General features: G+C 36.3%; 1 protein-coding gene across 1 annotated transcript in view; it reads right to left on the bottom strand.

Annotated features, from left to right (window-relative positions):
• RNGTT (RNA guanylyltransferase and 5'-phosphatase) overlaps window positions 1-18,250 on the bottom strand; it is a 219,081-nt gene that overhangs the window by 179,140 nt on the left and 21,691 nt on the right. The window contains exons 6-8 of the mRNA XM_065888674.1: window positions 17,509-17,749; window positions 8,192-8,301; window positions 6,510-6,611 (exon numbers count right to left, since the gene is read on the bottom strand). Of these exons, the coding sequence (XP_065744746.1) occupies window positions 6,510-6,611; window positions 8,192-8,301; window positions 17,509-17,749 (453 nt within the window). The remainder of the gene's footprint in view (window positions 1-6,509; window positions 6,612-8,191; window positions 8,302-17,508; window positions 17,750-18,250) is intronic.

Here is an 18,250-nt window from a genome sequence, read left to right as displayed (position 1 = left end):
TAGAAAACATATTTCCCTAATAGAAGCTCCATTATGGCAGGGACCACTGTAATGCCCAGCATCTAGAATGGTACATGGCATACATAATATACACCAAAAAATACTGTGGAATGAATTCATTTTCACTTAACAAAATGATATATATAGACAGAGACACAGGTCTGAAAATATACACACCAACATTAGCAGCAACATCTCTAACTGGTGAGATTATGGCTGCTTTTCATTTTTTTCTTTTCCTTATCTTCACTTTCTAAGTTTTCCACAATGAATACAAAGTAATTTTATAATGAGGAAAAGTATTTTTAAAGTCACTATCATTTTTTCATTAAACTTTTTCATTTTGTGACCAGAATCACAAAAGAAACCAAAAAAAAGACATTTTACATATATATATATTCCAAGTTAGAAAAACTCACAACTATTAATAATGGAAAATGTTTAGTAAGGTATAGACATATTCATTGATCTTGACCTAATTAAGAGGATCTGAAAATCTTTCAAGGTAACAGAATACTGCAAAATTACTATTCATTGCACAAATCAGGTAATTAGTTCCAATACTGGTTAACAAATCTCATGAATCTATCTGTTCTGAGGCTAAGAAGCCTCTGTTGGTTATTTTAATTAGTTACTTTTAGATTAAGTAGCTCTGTTTATAATGAGAATACAGAGTATCATTACACTTCAAAGTATAAAATCAAATGATATATTCATTTGCACTAACTACCATGAATGTTACAGGTTATGCTTTTTAGAACTTCATAGCCATGCACAAGTATGTAAAATACAGTATCCTTTTACCTGGTCTTCCATGGGAGAGAGTAAAAAGCCACATTGATTACTCAGATTTACCTTGATCTGGAATAAAATGTTAAAGCCACTTAAAATGGTATGGGCAGCATTTACATATCAAAGGGGCTGAAAGGTGTGAAAATCATTTTGATTTTTATAAAACAATCAGTCTTCATGAGAAGAGAAGACCAGAAGAAATATTCCAAAGGCTTTGTTTTATTTTACATTTGCCCCGTGACCTGGCTGATTACTTTTGATTTTCTTTTGTATAGGGCACACATTCTTAAAAGATCAATTACAATTCTTTCGAACAATTTTTCACTGATTCACAGAGAGGAACAGATTTGTTTTCTCTTTTTTACCCAACCTAGTACTTAGCATTTCTACAATCACACATAATGGACTAGAGCATGTGAGCAAATAACCAGTTCTTAAAAGGATAGTGGAATTATGAAAAAATAAGTATGAAAATCCCCTTAACATCTCATCCAAGAGATAGCTCTAGAGCTGAGATGGAAGTCGGGGCAAATGTGTGCCAGTGAGGTCAGTAGCACTATGCAATACTAAATAACAAATGGGTCTATCTCTTCTTTATTCCATTATCAAAGGTAAACATCCATCGAGGACACCCATTATTATACTCCTAAAATCAAAATGAGCACTCATATTTCATATGGAATATGAAGTAATGCTGCTTAGCAGTTCTTTGTTACCTCTCCTTATTTATTCTGCTTTGTACTATACATACTTCTACTACATCTCTTACTGCATCTTAAAGCTGCTTCAAGGGCAGGAATTGTATTTTGTTTACCTACAGTGTCTTGTATCATCTTTGAGACCTTCTAACTCCTATAGTAGCTTCATAGCTATCTACTAAAGCAATAAATATTATTTCTGCAAAGATACTGATTTTCCCATTAAGTGAAAGGTGCAATGCAATTCCAATTACCATCACAAAGCGATTTGAAGGAAACCTGATAAAGTTTTCTACAGTTTATAACAGAACAGCATATATCGTATCCATTTATATGGAGGATCAGGCAGTGAGGGAAGGCGGCAGCAGGCAGGAATATGGAGGCACAGAGTCCAGAGAACCAAACCTCCAACTCTTAACATTGATCATCCCAAGGTGTGGGATAAAAGTTCTCACGGGGAGAACTTTTCCTCTCCCTATATAAGGAAGACATCACCAGAATAAGCGTATTTTAAGATAAAAAATCACCTATAAGAATAAAACAGTAAAAATAACCAAAGAAATAGTGAAAAAGAATAATGAAGACAATATCTGGCAACACAGGAAAAAATACATGTATAAAGCAAGACCGTGGTAAAGATCCTAGGCTCTGGAGCCAGACCACCCACATTCAAATCCCAGTCCTGTAACTAACATAACTGTGCAGGCTTGGAAAACTCACTTGCCTTTACATGCCTCATTTTCCTAATTCATAAAAGGAGGATAATAATAGTACCTACACCTCACAGAGTTGTGCACAGTACATGAGATATTCTGTATAAAATACTCAGACTGATGTTTAGTATACCTAAGTGCTCAATACGTGTTATCTGTTAAAATATAATTTGTGCCATAGCCAAAATACAAAAGAAACTTGTATAATCGACTGATGCTTCCCAAAACGCTAATTAAATCAATAACAAATTTCATTTCCCAACTGTCAACCTGGCCACATTATTATTTATACTAAATGAAACTACCCCAAACTGCCAAGAATGCAGTGAAATGGGCTCTTTCAGGCAATAGTACTTGGGGGTGTAACGTACAACTTTTGGCAAGAGGTATCAAGGAGTTTAGAAGTTTCCATACTCTTTACCCAAGTAATATTATTTTCATCATAAGCTATATCAAGATGGGTATAAGGAGTTATTTATAAAAGAAAAAACTGGAAACAGTCCAATGCCTCAATAAAAGAGAGCAAACAATTTTATCTTGGCAGCAATTAATATCTTTTTTTTAACATCTTTATTGGAGTATAATTGCTTGACAACGGTGTGTTTGTTTCTGCTTTATAACAAAGTGAATCAGCTCTATGTATACATATATCCCCATATCCCCTCCCTCTTGCATCTCCCTCCCACCCTCCCTACCCCACCCCTCTAGGTGGTCACAAAGCACCGAGCTGATCTCCCTGTGCTATGCGGCTGCTTCCCACTAGCTATCTATTTTACACCTGGTAGTGTATATAAGTCCATGCCGCTCTCTCACTTCGTCCCAGCTTATCTTTTTTTTTTTTTTTTTTTTTTTGCGGTACGCGGACTTCTCACTGCTGTGGCCTCTCCCGTTGTGGAGCACAGGCTCCGGACGCACAGGCTCAGCAGCCATGGCTCACGGGCCCAGCAGCTCCGTGGCATGTGGGATCTTCCCGGACCGGGGCACAAACCCGTGTCCCCTGCATCAGCAGGCGGACTCTCAACCACTGCGCCACTAGGGAAGCCCCCAGCTTATCTTTTAAAGTATGTTCTAAAAACGGAAAATGCTCATCTTAAGATTAAAAAATAAAAATAATCATATTAAACAGGTTAGTTCTAATTACCTGCTAAGTCCAGCAAAACCTCTGGCATATGGTAGATGTTCAATAAATATTTGCTGACTGTATGAATAAATATTATTCTTCTCATATATTTGGGTCCTGTAGCCTAGCTCTCTTTTAAAATATATGTATTTAGAAATATTAACAAAAAAAGGATTTTTTTTTTAATGTTTCGAAGTTCCAGATGCTTGCTACCCCTAGAATATGGGCAACCCCAAATTCTAATCAGGGATTGCACCAATGTTTGCAACAGAGGTTTTACCTATATCCGTTTAGCTCTAAGAGTTCTCTAGCCAGATTTGGTAATGAATTCAGTTGATTTTTATCCTTAAGTACCATTTCAGAGACAGTACCTCTATTAAAAAGTAGTAACTCTCACATTGATAAGTAGCTTAATTAAAGAAACTAATATTTAAAGGAACTTTCTATCCTTTAGTAAATCCTAAAGATGTGACTAGCTGACATCTATCTCAAAAGTTTGATTTAAAAATATTAGATTGTTTTTGTCCTATACCTACTTTTCTTCTTGTACACTAACTAACTCACACCGTAAGAGAATTCTGAATGTATTCTGAGAAACCAAATGTTGGTTACCACGTAAAAATGATTTTCCAAGGAGTCTTAAACTATGACACCAATAACTAACGTTTATTGAATGCCATAATAATAAACATTTTACATGAATCTCCTTTAATCAATTAATGGACAAATTCTCAGTTGTATCCTTAACTCAGTGGCTGGCTAGACACTTCTCTGGTTTAGTCACTGATTTTTAAACTGTGTTCAACCGGCACTAAAGGCCATGGCTCCCGAACCTGGCTGGAAATCAGAATCAGCTAGGGCTGCTTTCAAAAACACAAATTCTCAAAGCCTACTAAGGTCTACTGAATTTGGATCTCTAAATTTTTTTTTTAATGCAAGCTTAATATGATGGTAATACAATCATGATGATAACATAACCCAAACATTCAATGGCGTTTGGGAATTGCTGCCCTAAAAAAGTTCCATGGTGACCTTAGAGACCACCCAGAATGCAACCCCACATGCTGCCCCAAAATGTTCACCAACCAAAGCAGCCCCACTTTTGTCTGTTTTATATAATGGGGGGGTCCAAGTAAGATTTGGGCTTGGAGAAGGAATAAAATGAGTTCTGTTACTTTCTCTTTTTAACCAGTTTACTGCCAGGTATCATCCACTATAGCTTTAGATCAGTAAACAGTGCTTCTGATTGACTTTTAATCACTCCTTGTTTGTCTCCCTTCTCCATGATAAAAAAAAAAGGAACACAGGGGGCTTCCCTGGTGGCGCAGTGGTTGAGAGTCCGCCTGCCGATGCAGGGGACACGGGTTCGTGCCCTGGTCTGGGAAGATCCCACGTGCCGCGGAGCGGCTGGGCCCGTGAGCCGTGGCCACTGGGCCTGCGCGTCCGGAGCCTGTGCTCCACAACGGGAGAGGCCACAACAGTGAGAGGCCCGCGTACCGGAAAAAAAAAAAAAAAATTTTTAAATGTGAAAAGCAGATCTTAAAGAGATATACCTTCTTTCCCATTTTCATTGCAACATTATTCTCAATAGCCAAGATATGAAAATAACCTAAGTATCCACCAAGAAATGAATAAATAGATAAATAAAGAAGATGTGGTATGTATATATATGTATATATAGATATATATACACAATGGAGTATTATTCAGCCATGAGAAAGAAGGAAATCCTGTCATTTGTGACAACATAGATAGAATTTGAGGGCATTATGCCAGGTGGAATAAGTCAGACAGAAAGATACTGTATGATATCACTTATATGTGGAATCTAAAAAGCTCATAGAAACCGAGACTAGAATGGTGGTTACCAGGAGCTTAAGGGGTGGGGAAAATGGGGAGGTACTGGTCAAAGGGTACAAACTGCCAGTTGTAAGACAAATAAGTTCTGAGGATCTAATGAACAACATGGTAATTATAGTTAAAAAAAACTGTATTACATACTTGAAAATTGCTACAACAACAGATCTTAAATGTTCTCACCACAAAAAAGAAATGGTAATTATGAGAAGTGAAAGAGATGTCAGCTAACACTACAGCAATAACCACTTTGCAATATATAAGTGCATCAAATCAACAAGTTGTACACCTTAAACTTACATAATGTCATGTCAAATTATAACTCAATAAATCTGGAAAAAAAACTAAAGTGTACATACATGTGTCTGTGTGTGCGTATATATATACATGCACTCATTATTCTAATTATATGTGTGTGTTTGTATATATAATACATACACTAATTGTTCTAAAACATTTTCTTCACTATGAAAAAGTTAATAGGACTTCTATATTAATATCTATATATGTACATATATGTGCATATGTGTTTATATATGTATACATTGCATGTATATATACATATATGCATATACTATATATACATACATGCATATATATACATGCACTCCTAATTATTCTAAAACATTTTCTTCATTACGAAAAAGTTAATAAGAGTTCTATATTAATCTGTTATTTCAATTATTATAACATTTGCTGAATGAATAAATAATACAGCAAAGCTATAAAAAATGGATTACAAAAGAGAAAGAAAAAGTTTAATGTTATTGAGGAAGCAACTTTATGCTTTAATACTAATAAATATTTTTTAATGTACGAATATGAAACTTGAAGCTAAGCTTTGTTATAAGAATACAACAACCTTAAGAGTGTATAAAATTATAAAAAGTATTAGCAAGGATTAAGAGAAAAAGAAAACTATCGAAGGAACAAAATACAGAGTGAATCAAGGAGACTTGGTAATTTTTAGATTATAAACTGATAATGCATCTGTTAATTTTAGAAGTGTCCAACACCATTAAAGACAAGGTGGCAGGCAGCAAACATACCAAAAAGCACAATATTATTAAGAAAAAATACTTCCAGATTTAAATTTGGTATAGATTCATGTCAAACTAACATAACTCTGAAACCAAAAATTAAGCAGAATGAGAGTTATAATTGTAGTACACAGCTAAGAATACTAGCAAAACAAAAACTATATGGTATATGAAACATACTTATTTTGCTGCTCAAGTCACTCCCAGGAGTACAAACCTTCTCTAACAACAAAGCAATATTCTTCAAGCATTCGGGTTATTAGTCAATTTTTTAAGAAATCTAACTTACCGCGTACCATCTGCTTTCCAGCTTACTTTATATGGCTTCTGCTCCAAAAGTTTAATATTTTGCTTGTCCATGGAAATAGGCTGTGCTCCAGGGAATCCAGACCTTAAAGAAGAACACTGTATTACTATTATGGCTGGTGTCCATACAAAGCAATACATGTCTTAAACCAAGCTCACCTGAGTCACACATTTAGCACAATGTTTTCCCTATCATGAGATTAATGTCAATTGGAATAATATCAGCTTTCACAAAAATGCTACCAAAAGGTTATCATTTTCTTGACATTTTAGAACTCAAGTTAACAGGATCATAATTGCCACTGCAAACTATGACTATCGGGCTAATTTTTAAATATTAATACACATGATCTAAACAGTAAAGCACAAACTGTTTACAAGTCTTTGTATATCTACAAGTCTTTTACTTCAGGAAGAAGTTTAAATCTTGCCTTGACTATCTTACATCGCTCTAGACCCCATATTCCTCCATCATGACACTGTCAGCTTGGCATAACTTTGCAGGGTTAGCAAGTTTCTCCTCAAAAGATGCCCAGAAGTGACAAAACAGGAGAAATTCAGGTCGAGATTAAAGTACACTGGCAAGGGTTTAACAGAATACTAAAACTGATAGCACTTCATCATTTACATTTTTTAGTTAAAATTATTTCTAGTTTATTGATCTGTATGTATACCAGTCCAAAAGTTCTTTATATTAGGAATTTTTAACAATAATCCTGTTTCATCATGTTCCAGCTGTATTACAATTTTCTGCCACAGATAGCAATGATCAACAGAAATGACCATAGACCAAGACCTGAGAGCAACGATCAGTGAACTCTCTCTTGAATCCTCTCCCATGAAATGTCTGATAAATATCTTCAAGTCATGGTAAGGGGCAGAACATATTTAAAGCTGATTCTCCCAGGTTTCTGATGACAGAAAAACTGGAAAATGAGGCACATTCAAGTTTCACCTCTTCTCTCTTAATAAAATGATAAGGGCAACTAAAACATTAATCAGCAACAGTGGGACTTCCCTTGTGGCGCGGTGGTTAAGAATCCGCCTGCCAACGCAGTGGACACGGGTTCAAGCCCTGATCCCACATGCCGCGGAGCAACTAAGCCCGTGCACCACAGCTACTAAGCCTGCGCCCACAGCTACTAAGCCTGCGCTCTAGAGCCCACAAGCCAAAACTACTGAGCCTGCATGCCACAACTTCTGAAGCCCGTGCTCCGCAACAAGAGAAGCCACCGCAATGAGAAGCCCGCACACCACAACGAAGAGCCCCCACTCGCTGCAAGTAGAGAGAGCCTGCGCACAACAACAAAGATCCAATGTAGCCAAAAAATAACAATAATATATTTTTTTAATAATAATTAAAAAACTCAGCAACAGTAGAATCAATCTCACAAAACAAATACCAGAAAGTGACAATAGTAATTTTCTATTCCATTAGGAAGACATGTGAGTCATCTAATTTTGACTCAAAAGTCTGGTTATTACACTGTTTATCTTGAGAAAAATCTGATAAACTCTTGCTTAACATGTTTTTAAGAACTCTATGTAAACACGGAAACTTCAAGGAGCAAAGAAGCTATGACATTGTTTGCATTAATGTTAAGTATTGCAGAATAAGAATAAATTTTATTTAACACTTTAATTAATATTGAAAATGTTTATTACCCTTCCCAGCCACAGAATTGATGACACTTCTGTTGTACCTCTCCTAACTTTGGTTGAGTTGTTACTTGAGTTACACCTTTAACAGTTACGCCTTCCAAAAAAATAGCACCCTGAAAATAAAAGGAAAAGAAAAATACATTAGTGTTCAAATCCATTTACAAAGACCAGACTGAAAGATACATTTATTTTCAGAAATCTGAGCAAATATATGCAACAAATGGTCTGCTACAGGAGCTTCTACAAACTCCCCTGGGATTGTACACTAGTTTTCCTTAATCCAGCATATGATGTTCAATGTACATATACAGGCCAGTGTCTATATCATGTTGTCAAAGCATCCATGGGTACTACTCAGTAATCATAACAGCAATAATATCTTACCTACCATTTACTCAGAGCCAGGCAAAGTATCTGGCATTTTACAAACAGTTTCTCTAATCCTTATAACAATTCTGAAAAGTACGTGCATTATATTTATTTCACAAATGACTAAATGAGGCATAAAGATTTTATGTAATTTATTCAAGTGGTAAAAACAGAATTTGAACTCAGGTCTATACTATACCATTCACCAATGATTCTCCATTCACCAATGAGTCTCATTTGGGGAAGGGGGTGAGAAGTTGTGTCACTGATGGAGTTTGGATTTTGAGATAAAAACCTACAATATGTACCTTTGTAAACTAGAATAAGAGTATAACAGTAGACAAAGCAGCTAAGCTACAGTCATTGGATGTATCAACATAAAAACTAAATATTACTCATCACTGAATTTTTAATCTAAATTCTTTAACTCGGAACTACATCCAACGTCTTATTGTATTTCACCCATTTCACAGCAAGTATATTTTTAGAATATCACAGAGAAGTGAAGCAGATGGAGAATTTATATATCAAATAATAAAGAACACCCCTGGAAATTTTAAAGACTAAAAAAATAGTCTTGATTCAATTACTTTGAGACCCATAAGAGGGTTGGCATCAGTCTCAAGAAATATCTATAAAACAACTCTAGCTGTTAACGTAATTCGGGAATAAAAAATAGGGTCTGCAAGCTACAATGATCAACATTCTGGCAAGATTTGGCAAACTGAACTCGTTGGTAAGGAAAAAAAAAAAGAACACAATACTTAGTCCACATACATCCCTGTCAAATTTAGAAGAGTCCTAAAGTCAATCCAGCAGACTATTTTTTGCCCCTAATTCTGAATCATATTTTACAGTTATTTAAAATGTCATCTACCTTGTTTTCCTTAAAGAGAGGTTCCATGAGCCAAAATATCAAAGAATACCATTCCTCTCCTATTACACCATAACCTCTCTTTATCAGCCAATGAAATTCCTGTTTTAGAACCATTTCTACCATTAAATATAATAACTAAAGAAAATTTTCAAAGGAAAGCTTAACCAGGTGGATAAGTTTTTTTAACATATTTAGTAATTGAGATACTCATAACTTCAATATCCTGATGAAATTACATCTTGTATATACTAATTAAAAAAAGAAAGCATTATCCTTATTCTGAAGGTACTAATAGCACAGAATTTTTTTTAAGTTTTACCAATAACCTTCCCTGTAAACTCAACCTTTTTCATGAACACACTGTACCCCATGTCTTAACTAGAAGCTAGCTCTGCACCAAGAAGACCACTCACTTTTCTCTTAAGTGAAAGCTACTCATTCTCCTACTGCCCAAGTCCCATGGTAGTAGTGTAAACAATTCTCTTATATCCTCACTGCTTTCCCAGCCTCTTTCAAAAGTTCCTCTTCCATTCAGACTCATTCAGCTACATCACTCAGCTAGATGTCAGGTAGAGCAAACATCCACTGTGGTTGGTTGCACAACGGCTCTCTTTGTGGATGGGATGCCTTCCCCACCCACAAGCCATGTTACATGACATGAAAGATAACATGCCACTCCAGCCAAAGTTGATGGGAGCATGAGTGAACCCCTAACTCTATCTGAACCTATCAGGTTCTCTCTTCAGGTAACCTGGAATTTGGATTCAGAAAGTCTCCGCATGTGGCGAAAATTATAACACATAAGCTTAGATATAGGACATTAAATATCCCTCGTAAACAAAGAATCAGAAATCTCCCAGGTAAACAAGGAATCAGCTATATTCCTGTGCTTGAGCTGCACCCATTTACTCATAGTAAATTCCTCTTCTTACTTAAGCTAGTTTGAGTTAGTTTCTGTTACTTGCAACCAGATAATCTAAATTAACAAAATGCTCTATCCTTCATATATTGACCTCTGGTCACTTCCGCACATTCATCAAAACCATCAGTATTTCTCACCATGCTAACTTCTGTCATTATATTGGTAACATTAACATCCATTGAGACAATCTGACCCATCATACAACCTAAGCTTCACAGTTCTGTAATTTCTTTTTTTTTTTTTTTTTGCGGTACGCGGGTCTCCCTCTGTTGTGGCCTCTCCCGTTGCGGAACACAGGCTCTGGACGCACAGGCTCAGCGGCCATGACTCATGGGCCCAGCCGCTCCGCGGCATGTGGGATCCTCCCAGACCGGGGTATGAACCCGCGTCCCCTGCAATGGCAGGCGGACTCTCAACCACTGCGCCACCAGGGAAGCCCTGTAATTTCTTTTTTAATGATCCTCTCATCTGTGCTTAACTTGAACAGCCTGCTCCATGGCCATATCATCCTCATTCCAGACTGCTCCACCTTTTGATTCATCAACTCAACTTACATTGACTGGGTACCCACAACATTCTAAACCAATATGCTCTTCTGACCTCTTTCATTAAACAGCTTAACTCTTTTACTCTCACTAAGCTCACTTTTCAATTTCACCAAGACTAACAATCCTTCACTCCTCCCTTTCCAGTCTAACAGCTCCCCCATCCTGACCTTACTTCCTATTCAACCTAGATCCTATCACTGATTACTTCAATTACCCTTCACCTGATATCCTCTGTACTCTTTACCCTCTGATCCTTCCATCACACCCATACTAAATATAGCCGACCTTGTATCAACCCACCATTAATCTCCACTTCCACACACAGGCAGCTGAAATTTACTGAGGAAAAATCACAATCTCAGGGCTAAGGATGAGATTTCCCTCCTCTTGCTGAAGACCTATTTCTCTATCTGCTCTTGAACTTCATTCCCTTTAATCTCCTCAGAAATTGCTCTATCATTAATTCCTCTAACATTTCATTTATTTTCAACTTCATTGATTCCACTAGCTCCTTATCTTCAAGTAATAGATATGCTTGAGTTTATTCCATACTAAAAAGCCTTTTCTGAATATGTCTGCATCAAGCAATCACCCTTAGTTACCCTTTTTGCTCATAACCAAACTACCTGAATAGTCTGTACCAGTGTGCAGGCAAGAGTTAGCATAATAGGACTGCTTGCAAGGTTGGCCCCTGGATGGCATCTGGGAACATGACTCCCAGTGTTCTCAGTCAGCTGATAAGGCTGGTTCATCACGCCTAAACTATTTGTACAGGCAATAGTTTACGCTGAACAAATGTTTTCCTTCTGGGATTCTGGAATATTGATACACGCTAGGCACAAGCTGCCTACATGACCAACCATGAATAAAAACCTTAGGCACTGAGACTCTAACAAGCTTTCCTAGACAGAAACATCACACATGCGCTGATGCATTTCCATTGCTGTGGGAAGAGTGAGCTCTGTACGACCCCTGGTGGGAAGGAGCATAAGGAAGCCTGCACGTGGACTCTTCGAAACTCCACTTGTCTTTGTCACTTATGATCCAGCAGGATCTTAGTATACCACTGCGTTAAATCTTAGCTGTGAGTACAACTATATGCTGAATCCTAGGGAATCTCCAAAAGAGAGGTGGTACTGAGGAACCCTAACACAACTGTGTCCTTTTTCTCACCTCCCATCAGCTGCTTAAAATCACTAGTCTGACCTGGCCCTGCTGTACCACAGAAAATTATCCTCAGATGGACACTTCATATCCTTACCGTATTCATCCCCTCTATGACTTTTCATACTATTAAATCATCCATATAGATCACTACAAAACTCTAAACTATTTTTCATATTTCTTTGTCTTTTTGTGCTACATCCAGGAAGAATTTCTTAGCTAGATCTTCCAGCTTGATAATTTCCTCCACAGCTAACTTCAGTCTGCTATCCAACCCACCTACTGACATTTTTCTTTATTATTATCATTTCTAAGGTCTCTAACTGGTTCTTCTTCATAATAGCTTGCCATTATTTTATGGATTGATATCCTCTCTTGTCTTCTAAAGAAATGTTCTGTTTGCTTTTTATAAACTATTCTCTTCAGTGCTAGCCAAAAAGAATGAGGTAGTTCTGTATGTACTAGGAAAAGAGAAAACTTCACTTCTTACCCTATATACTTCTAGATGTTCACATTTTTATTTTACAAAGAAAATTGATCTGTTTGTCACTTGTGTACACTTTTAAAGAGACAGGTAAGTAATTGCGGAGAAATTCTTTTAAGATAACAAAAATGCCAGTGGTAGGGTAAAAGTTGAAGGATTATTTGTTTTCAAATTTTCTTTAATGTCAGTATATTATTTTTATAAATAAAAACATATTTAATAATTTTAGTATTTACTAGTTATGGTTTGAAAAGAGGAGAAACCTACCAAAATGGCATAAGGCTTCAGAATTTTCGTTTTTCATAACTCTACCTTTGGAAGTATAAGCTCAAATGTTCTTGAAAATTACCATTGCATTGTCAGTCAGAAATCAAATCTAACTACTTTCTCCAAAAACAAAGAAGGTAAGCATTCTGCTTTGGGCAATGGCAGACTAGTTTATTTAGACAAATTTTGCAGCCATGAGAAATGCTAGACAAAAATGTTAAAAGCACCTGTTTTAAGATATCAGAGAATTAGAAAGGCAGTAAGGACCTGAAGGGCCAAGAACTCAGAAGGAAGGGAAGCCCTGAGAGATGAGACAGACATCTGGCATAGCTTTTCTCCTCTAGGATTTTCCTCTAAAGGTACTGTTTCCAAAATGGTAGCTGAGAGGCTATAAAACTGAATAGAACTTTCAGCATTTATCACAAGAATGGGAAAACAAAAATTGGAGTCCAGATCACCAAGGAGAGGGGTCCTGCTTAATGCTCCAGGATTTCAGTTAGAATTCCCAAGGGGCCACACTACAAAACTGGGGTGAATCAAAAACAGACCAGCCCCCCAAAACTAAAGCCTAGCTTCTAAAGAGTTCAATTCTTGATTGAGTTAAGATGTTCTATTCCTAATCCTGTGTAGGAGCAAAGGTAAATCTTCTCTGAAGGAAGAAAACAGCATGCAGAACCTTAAATTATTTCCACAATTTTTCATACATAATGTCTAGTAAGCAGAAATACCCAGGTATTTAAAACAAAAACAAAACAAAACAAAACCTACAGTTGACTAGAAATCAAATGAATACAAGAAGAAAAACTAAAACAAGGATCCAGAGGGTATCCACATACTAGAGTTATCTGACATAGGCTTTAAAATAGGCTTAATAGGGAGTCCCTGGCAGTCCGGTGGTTAGGACTCAGCGTTTTCACTGCCATGGCCCAGGTTCAATCTCTGGTCAGAGAACTAAGATCCCACAAGCCGCATGGCCAAAAGATTTAAAAATAAAACAAAATAGGGCTTCCCTGGTGGCGCAGTGGTTGAGAGTCCACCTGCCGATGCAGGGGACATGGGTTCGTGCCCCAGTCCGGGAAGATCCCACATGCCGCGGAGCAGCTGGGCCCATGAGCCATGGCCGCTGAGCCTACGCGTCCAGAGCCTGTGCTCCGCAACGGGAGAGGCCACAACAGTGAGAGGCCTGCATACCGCAAAAAAATAAATAAATAAAAATAAAATAAAATAGCCTTAATAAATTCAAAAACCTAAATGACAAGATGCAGAATTCCAGCAGAGAACTGAAAGTTACTTTAATACTCAAACTGAAATTCCAGAAGTGAAAGTAAAATAACTGAAATTAAGTACTCAGTGGATGAATTTAACAGCAGCTTAGACAAAGCTACAGAGAGAATTAATACACTGGAAGATAGGTCAGAAAAAAAATAACCAGACTGAAAAAATGAAACAAAAAAGTGGAGAATATAGAAAAGAACATATGAGACATTTTAAAAAATAATAATATTTAAAAGGTCTATTGAGTAGAAGGAGAAAGGAGAAAGAATGAATCTAAAACAGTATTTGAAGAGATAATGGTCAAGAATTGTCTAAAACTGATTTAAAAATCCAATCATAAATTCAAGAATCACTGTAAGTAGGAAGCAGGAAAAATACAAAGAAAACCACAGGTAGAAACATCATAGTAAAACTGTTGAAAATCAAAACCAAAAAGAAATTCTCTTCAAAGAAGTAACTTCTCAACAGAAATGAATTATGGAATAATATCTTCAACATATCAACCCAGAATTCTAGAATCTGGATTTTGAAGAACAACTGTTCTTAAAATCATGGGGTATAAAAAGACATTTTCACACAAATGCTGAAACAATGTGTCACAGCAGATCCACATTAAAGAAAATACTGAAGAGAGTGCTTCAGTTAGAAGGAAAACTATGCAAATGGAACCACAAAAATACACAAAGAAATGAAGAGCACCAGAAAGGATAAATATGTGGGTATAGCTAATGAATATTAATCATATAATGATGATGATGATGATGATGTCTTATGGGATTTAGAGTATAGAGAGAATTAAAATACACAATACCAAAAGGGCAGTAAGAGATGAATGGACTCAAAAGTTCTTGGATTCTTGCATTATCTAAAAAGTGGCAAAAGTACTAACATTTACCAGACTTCAACAGTCAAAGATGCATACTGAAATATTGGGTAACCACTAAAAAAACAGTAAAGGAATGTATAACAAGCATGGGTTGGGGTGACAGAAGGGTAAAAATAATTAAGCATAAAGAAGGCAAGAGGACTTCCCTGGTGGTGCAGTAGTTAAGAATCTGCCTGCCAATGCAGGGGACACGGGTTCAATCCCTGGTCCAGGAAGATCCACCGAGCAACTAAGCCTGTGAGCCGCAACTACTGAAGCTCGTGCGCCTAGAGCCCGTGTTCCGCAACAAGAGAAGCCACCACAATAAGAGGCCTGCACACAGCAATGAAGACCCAATAACGAAGACCCAACGCAGCCAAAAATTAATTAATTAATTTTTTTTAAGGCAAGAAAGGAAGATAAAAAGGACCATACCACAAGTGGGATAAACAAAATCAAACCAAAAAAAACAAATAGTGAAATAGTAAGTTTAAATTATATCAGTAAAATAAATGTACATAGACTAAATATTCCAATAAGGCAAAAACTGATGACTAGGTAAACAAAACCCAGCAACATGATGCTTATGAGTCATACCTTAAATAAAGGATTAATAAAGGCTGAAAGTAAAAAGATAGATACAAGGTCTTCCATACAAACACTATCCAAAAGAACACTTGTACTACCATATAAATATCAGATCTTTTACAATGCTAAAAGTTAAGACATTGTAAAGATAAAATAATCTTTTATACATATTTGTATAAACCAAATATCACCTCAAAATATATAAAGCAGGGCTTCCCTGGTGGCGCAGTGCTTGAGAGTCGTTGCCTACCGATGCAAGGGACAGGGGTTCGTGCCCCAGTCCGGGAAGATTGCACATGCCGCGGAGCAGCTGGGCCCGTGAGCCATGGCCGCTGAGCCTGCGCGTCCGGAGCCTGTGCTCCGCAACGGGAGAGGCCACAACAGTGAGAGGCCCGCATACCGCAAAAAAAAAAAAAAAAAAAAAAAGTATATATATATATATATATATATATATATATATATATATATATATATATAAAGCAAAATCTGACAGAACTACAAGGAGAAATAGGTAAATCCACAATCACAGTGGGGAATTTTTAAACACCCCTCTTAGTAACTGACAAAACAAACCAGGAGAAACTAGGTTTGGGATTTTATTTTATATGTCATTTATTCCCCTAAAGAAACATGCTCTTCTTAGCTAGCTTCCTCTTAATGCTGCTGGAGCTCATTTGCAATTATAGGGATTTAATGGTGCTTAAGTTTATAAAATAAATGTCATTTTTAAGATACCTTCTGATGGCAAAGAAAAATAAATGCCGCAAACTTGACCCTATTTTGTAAAAATAGTAACTGTTTGTTTTAAACTCTTTTACACATTCAAATACTAGATCATAATTCAAAAATACATTAAGCATATGCTCATGATTAATGTTATTCTTAAAAAATATAGTTGAATTCCCTCAAAGAAGTGATAAGAGGGTAATCATCTATATGTCATATTATGCTATTAGACTTTCTTTAGAATGTGATTCTTATTTTTCTAGGTATGTGATTCAGTAATTTCAGATATCTAAGTCCAGAAAATGAGTTAGAGTAAAAAACTAGTCCAGAAAATAAGTCAGAGTAAAAAAAACTAAGTTATTTTTGAAATTATTTCTATGTTTCAAAACAATTTACACTTTCAGTATCTGCTGAGTCTTGAAGTTTGAAATGTGTAAATACATATTAAAACAATGTTTTTCAAACAAGAGACTTTTTTTAAGCCCTAAATAACTGTATTTTATTATTTACATAAAACAAGGAATTTTCTTCCTTGCCTGTCAATCAATGCATACTAATAAATGAGTTGTGGGATTTACTGCTCAACCATGATATCTCACACACCTTAATTATTATCTTTATGAACAATTAATTACCACCACACTTTCCCTAACTTTACCCTTTGGTCTACACCATCTACTTGTGTATGTACAAGTACAACCAGCAATCTTCTTCTCAACATCTCTCCTGTCCTCCCGAGAAAAGAAGGTAATGCCTAATGTTTTTTCTTAGGCCTTTTATTTCTAGAAGATTAACAGGAGTTGGCTATAGAAGAAATAAGAATCTTCTGAGTTCAACTTTACAGAAAAATATGAAAACACCACCCATGGAAAGGAGCAGAATTTATATGCAGTTATTTTAACTATGGGACAATTTTGTAAAGCATCAGTAAAAATTTTCACTCCATATTTAGTTAGAATCTCACAATAGTTTGCAAAGAAACAATAAATTCTCAATCTAACATCTAAGAGTTCTTTGGTTTACCTAAGAAACAAAAACAGGATGAATTTATATAACTGAAACTTTTCTTGTAGAAAAGGCAAAGATCCATGGCTATCAAGAGTCTTTGGAAATAACCAGAATGAAATAATATAACAAATCTAGCTAAACAAACATAGTTAACATTCCGTTTGCATAAGTCTCAATGAAGCTGCAGAAGAAAAGGTAAAGACTATAATAGTATTTTTAAACATTACCAGTTTTAAACGTTCTTTTCTCCTTTTGCCAAAGGAGGCACTCGACCCAGGTTCTGATTCCTTTTTTCCATCCTCGTCCTCATCTTCATCTTCATCATCCTCAAAACACCAATCTGGCAATAGAGGTGGGGGTGGTGCTTCCTCTATATCACCATAGCGACGAAAAAGTTCTTTCAAATAATCACCCTTATAAATTCCTGGTGGTCTGGCTTGAGCAAAAGTAGCAACTGCTGCTTCAATACTATGGAAAATAAACACCATGCAATTTCCTCACTACTCTCCATTTATGCAGATTTATCAAAATGCACTTGTTACATTTAAGGCTATTATACAAAGCATAATAGAGGTTTTCTAAAATGGACAAATCACAGTCCCCACGCTCAAGGCATTCAATCTATTAAGAGACAAATTCATTCTGAAACATTTTTAACATAAGTACATGGGAATTTCCAAAACTCTAGAGATAAACCGCAATGAGTGTATAGACAAGACTGGGTACAGTCTGTAAGGAATTTAAGTAAACCCTTGAAGTTTGAGGTCTGACTCTCAGCGAAAACATCAAAGAAATGTGAATAGCAATATGAAAAGAGAGTAAAAGCATGCTGGTTCTTCAGGAACTTTCAACACACCCAGGCATTAAGAGTACAGGTCATCAGAGAGAGGCTAAGCATAGGCTGAGTCTGACATAGGAGTCTGTATCGTGTAGCATTACTGTGTAGAGCATCTGAAAGGCCAGAAAGGC

The sequence above is a fragment of the Phocoena phocoena genome, chromosome 12 (assembly GCF_963924675.1).
Source record: "Phocoena phocoena chromosome 12, mPhoPho1.1, whole genome shotgun sequence".
NCBI lineage: Eukaryota > Metazoa > Chordata > Mammalia > Artiodactyla > Phocoenidae > Phocoena > Phocoena phocoena.
The sequence above is the reverse complement of the archived record's forward strand: the minus strand, read 5'-3'. Positions and strand labels throughout refer to the sequence as shown.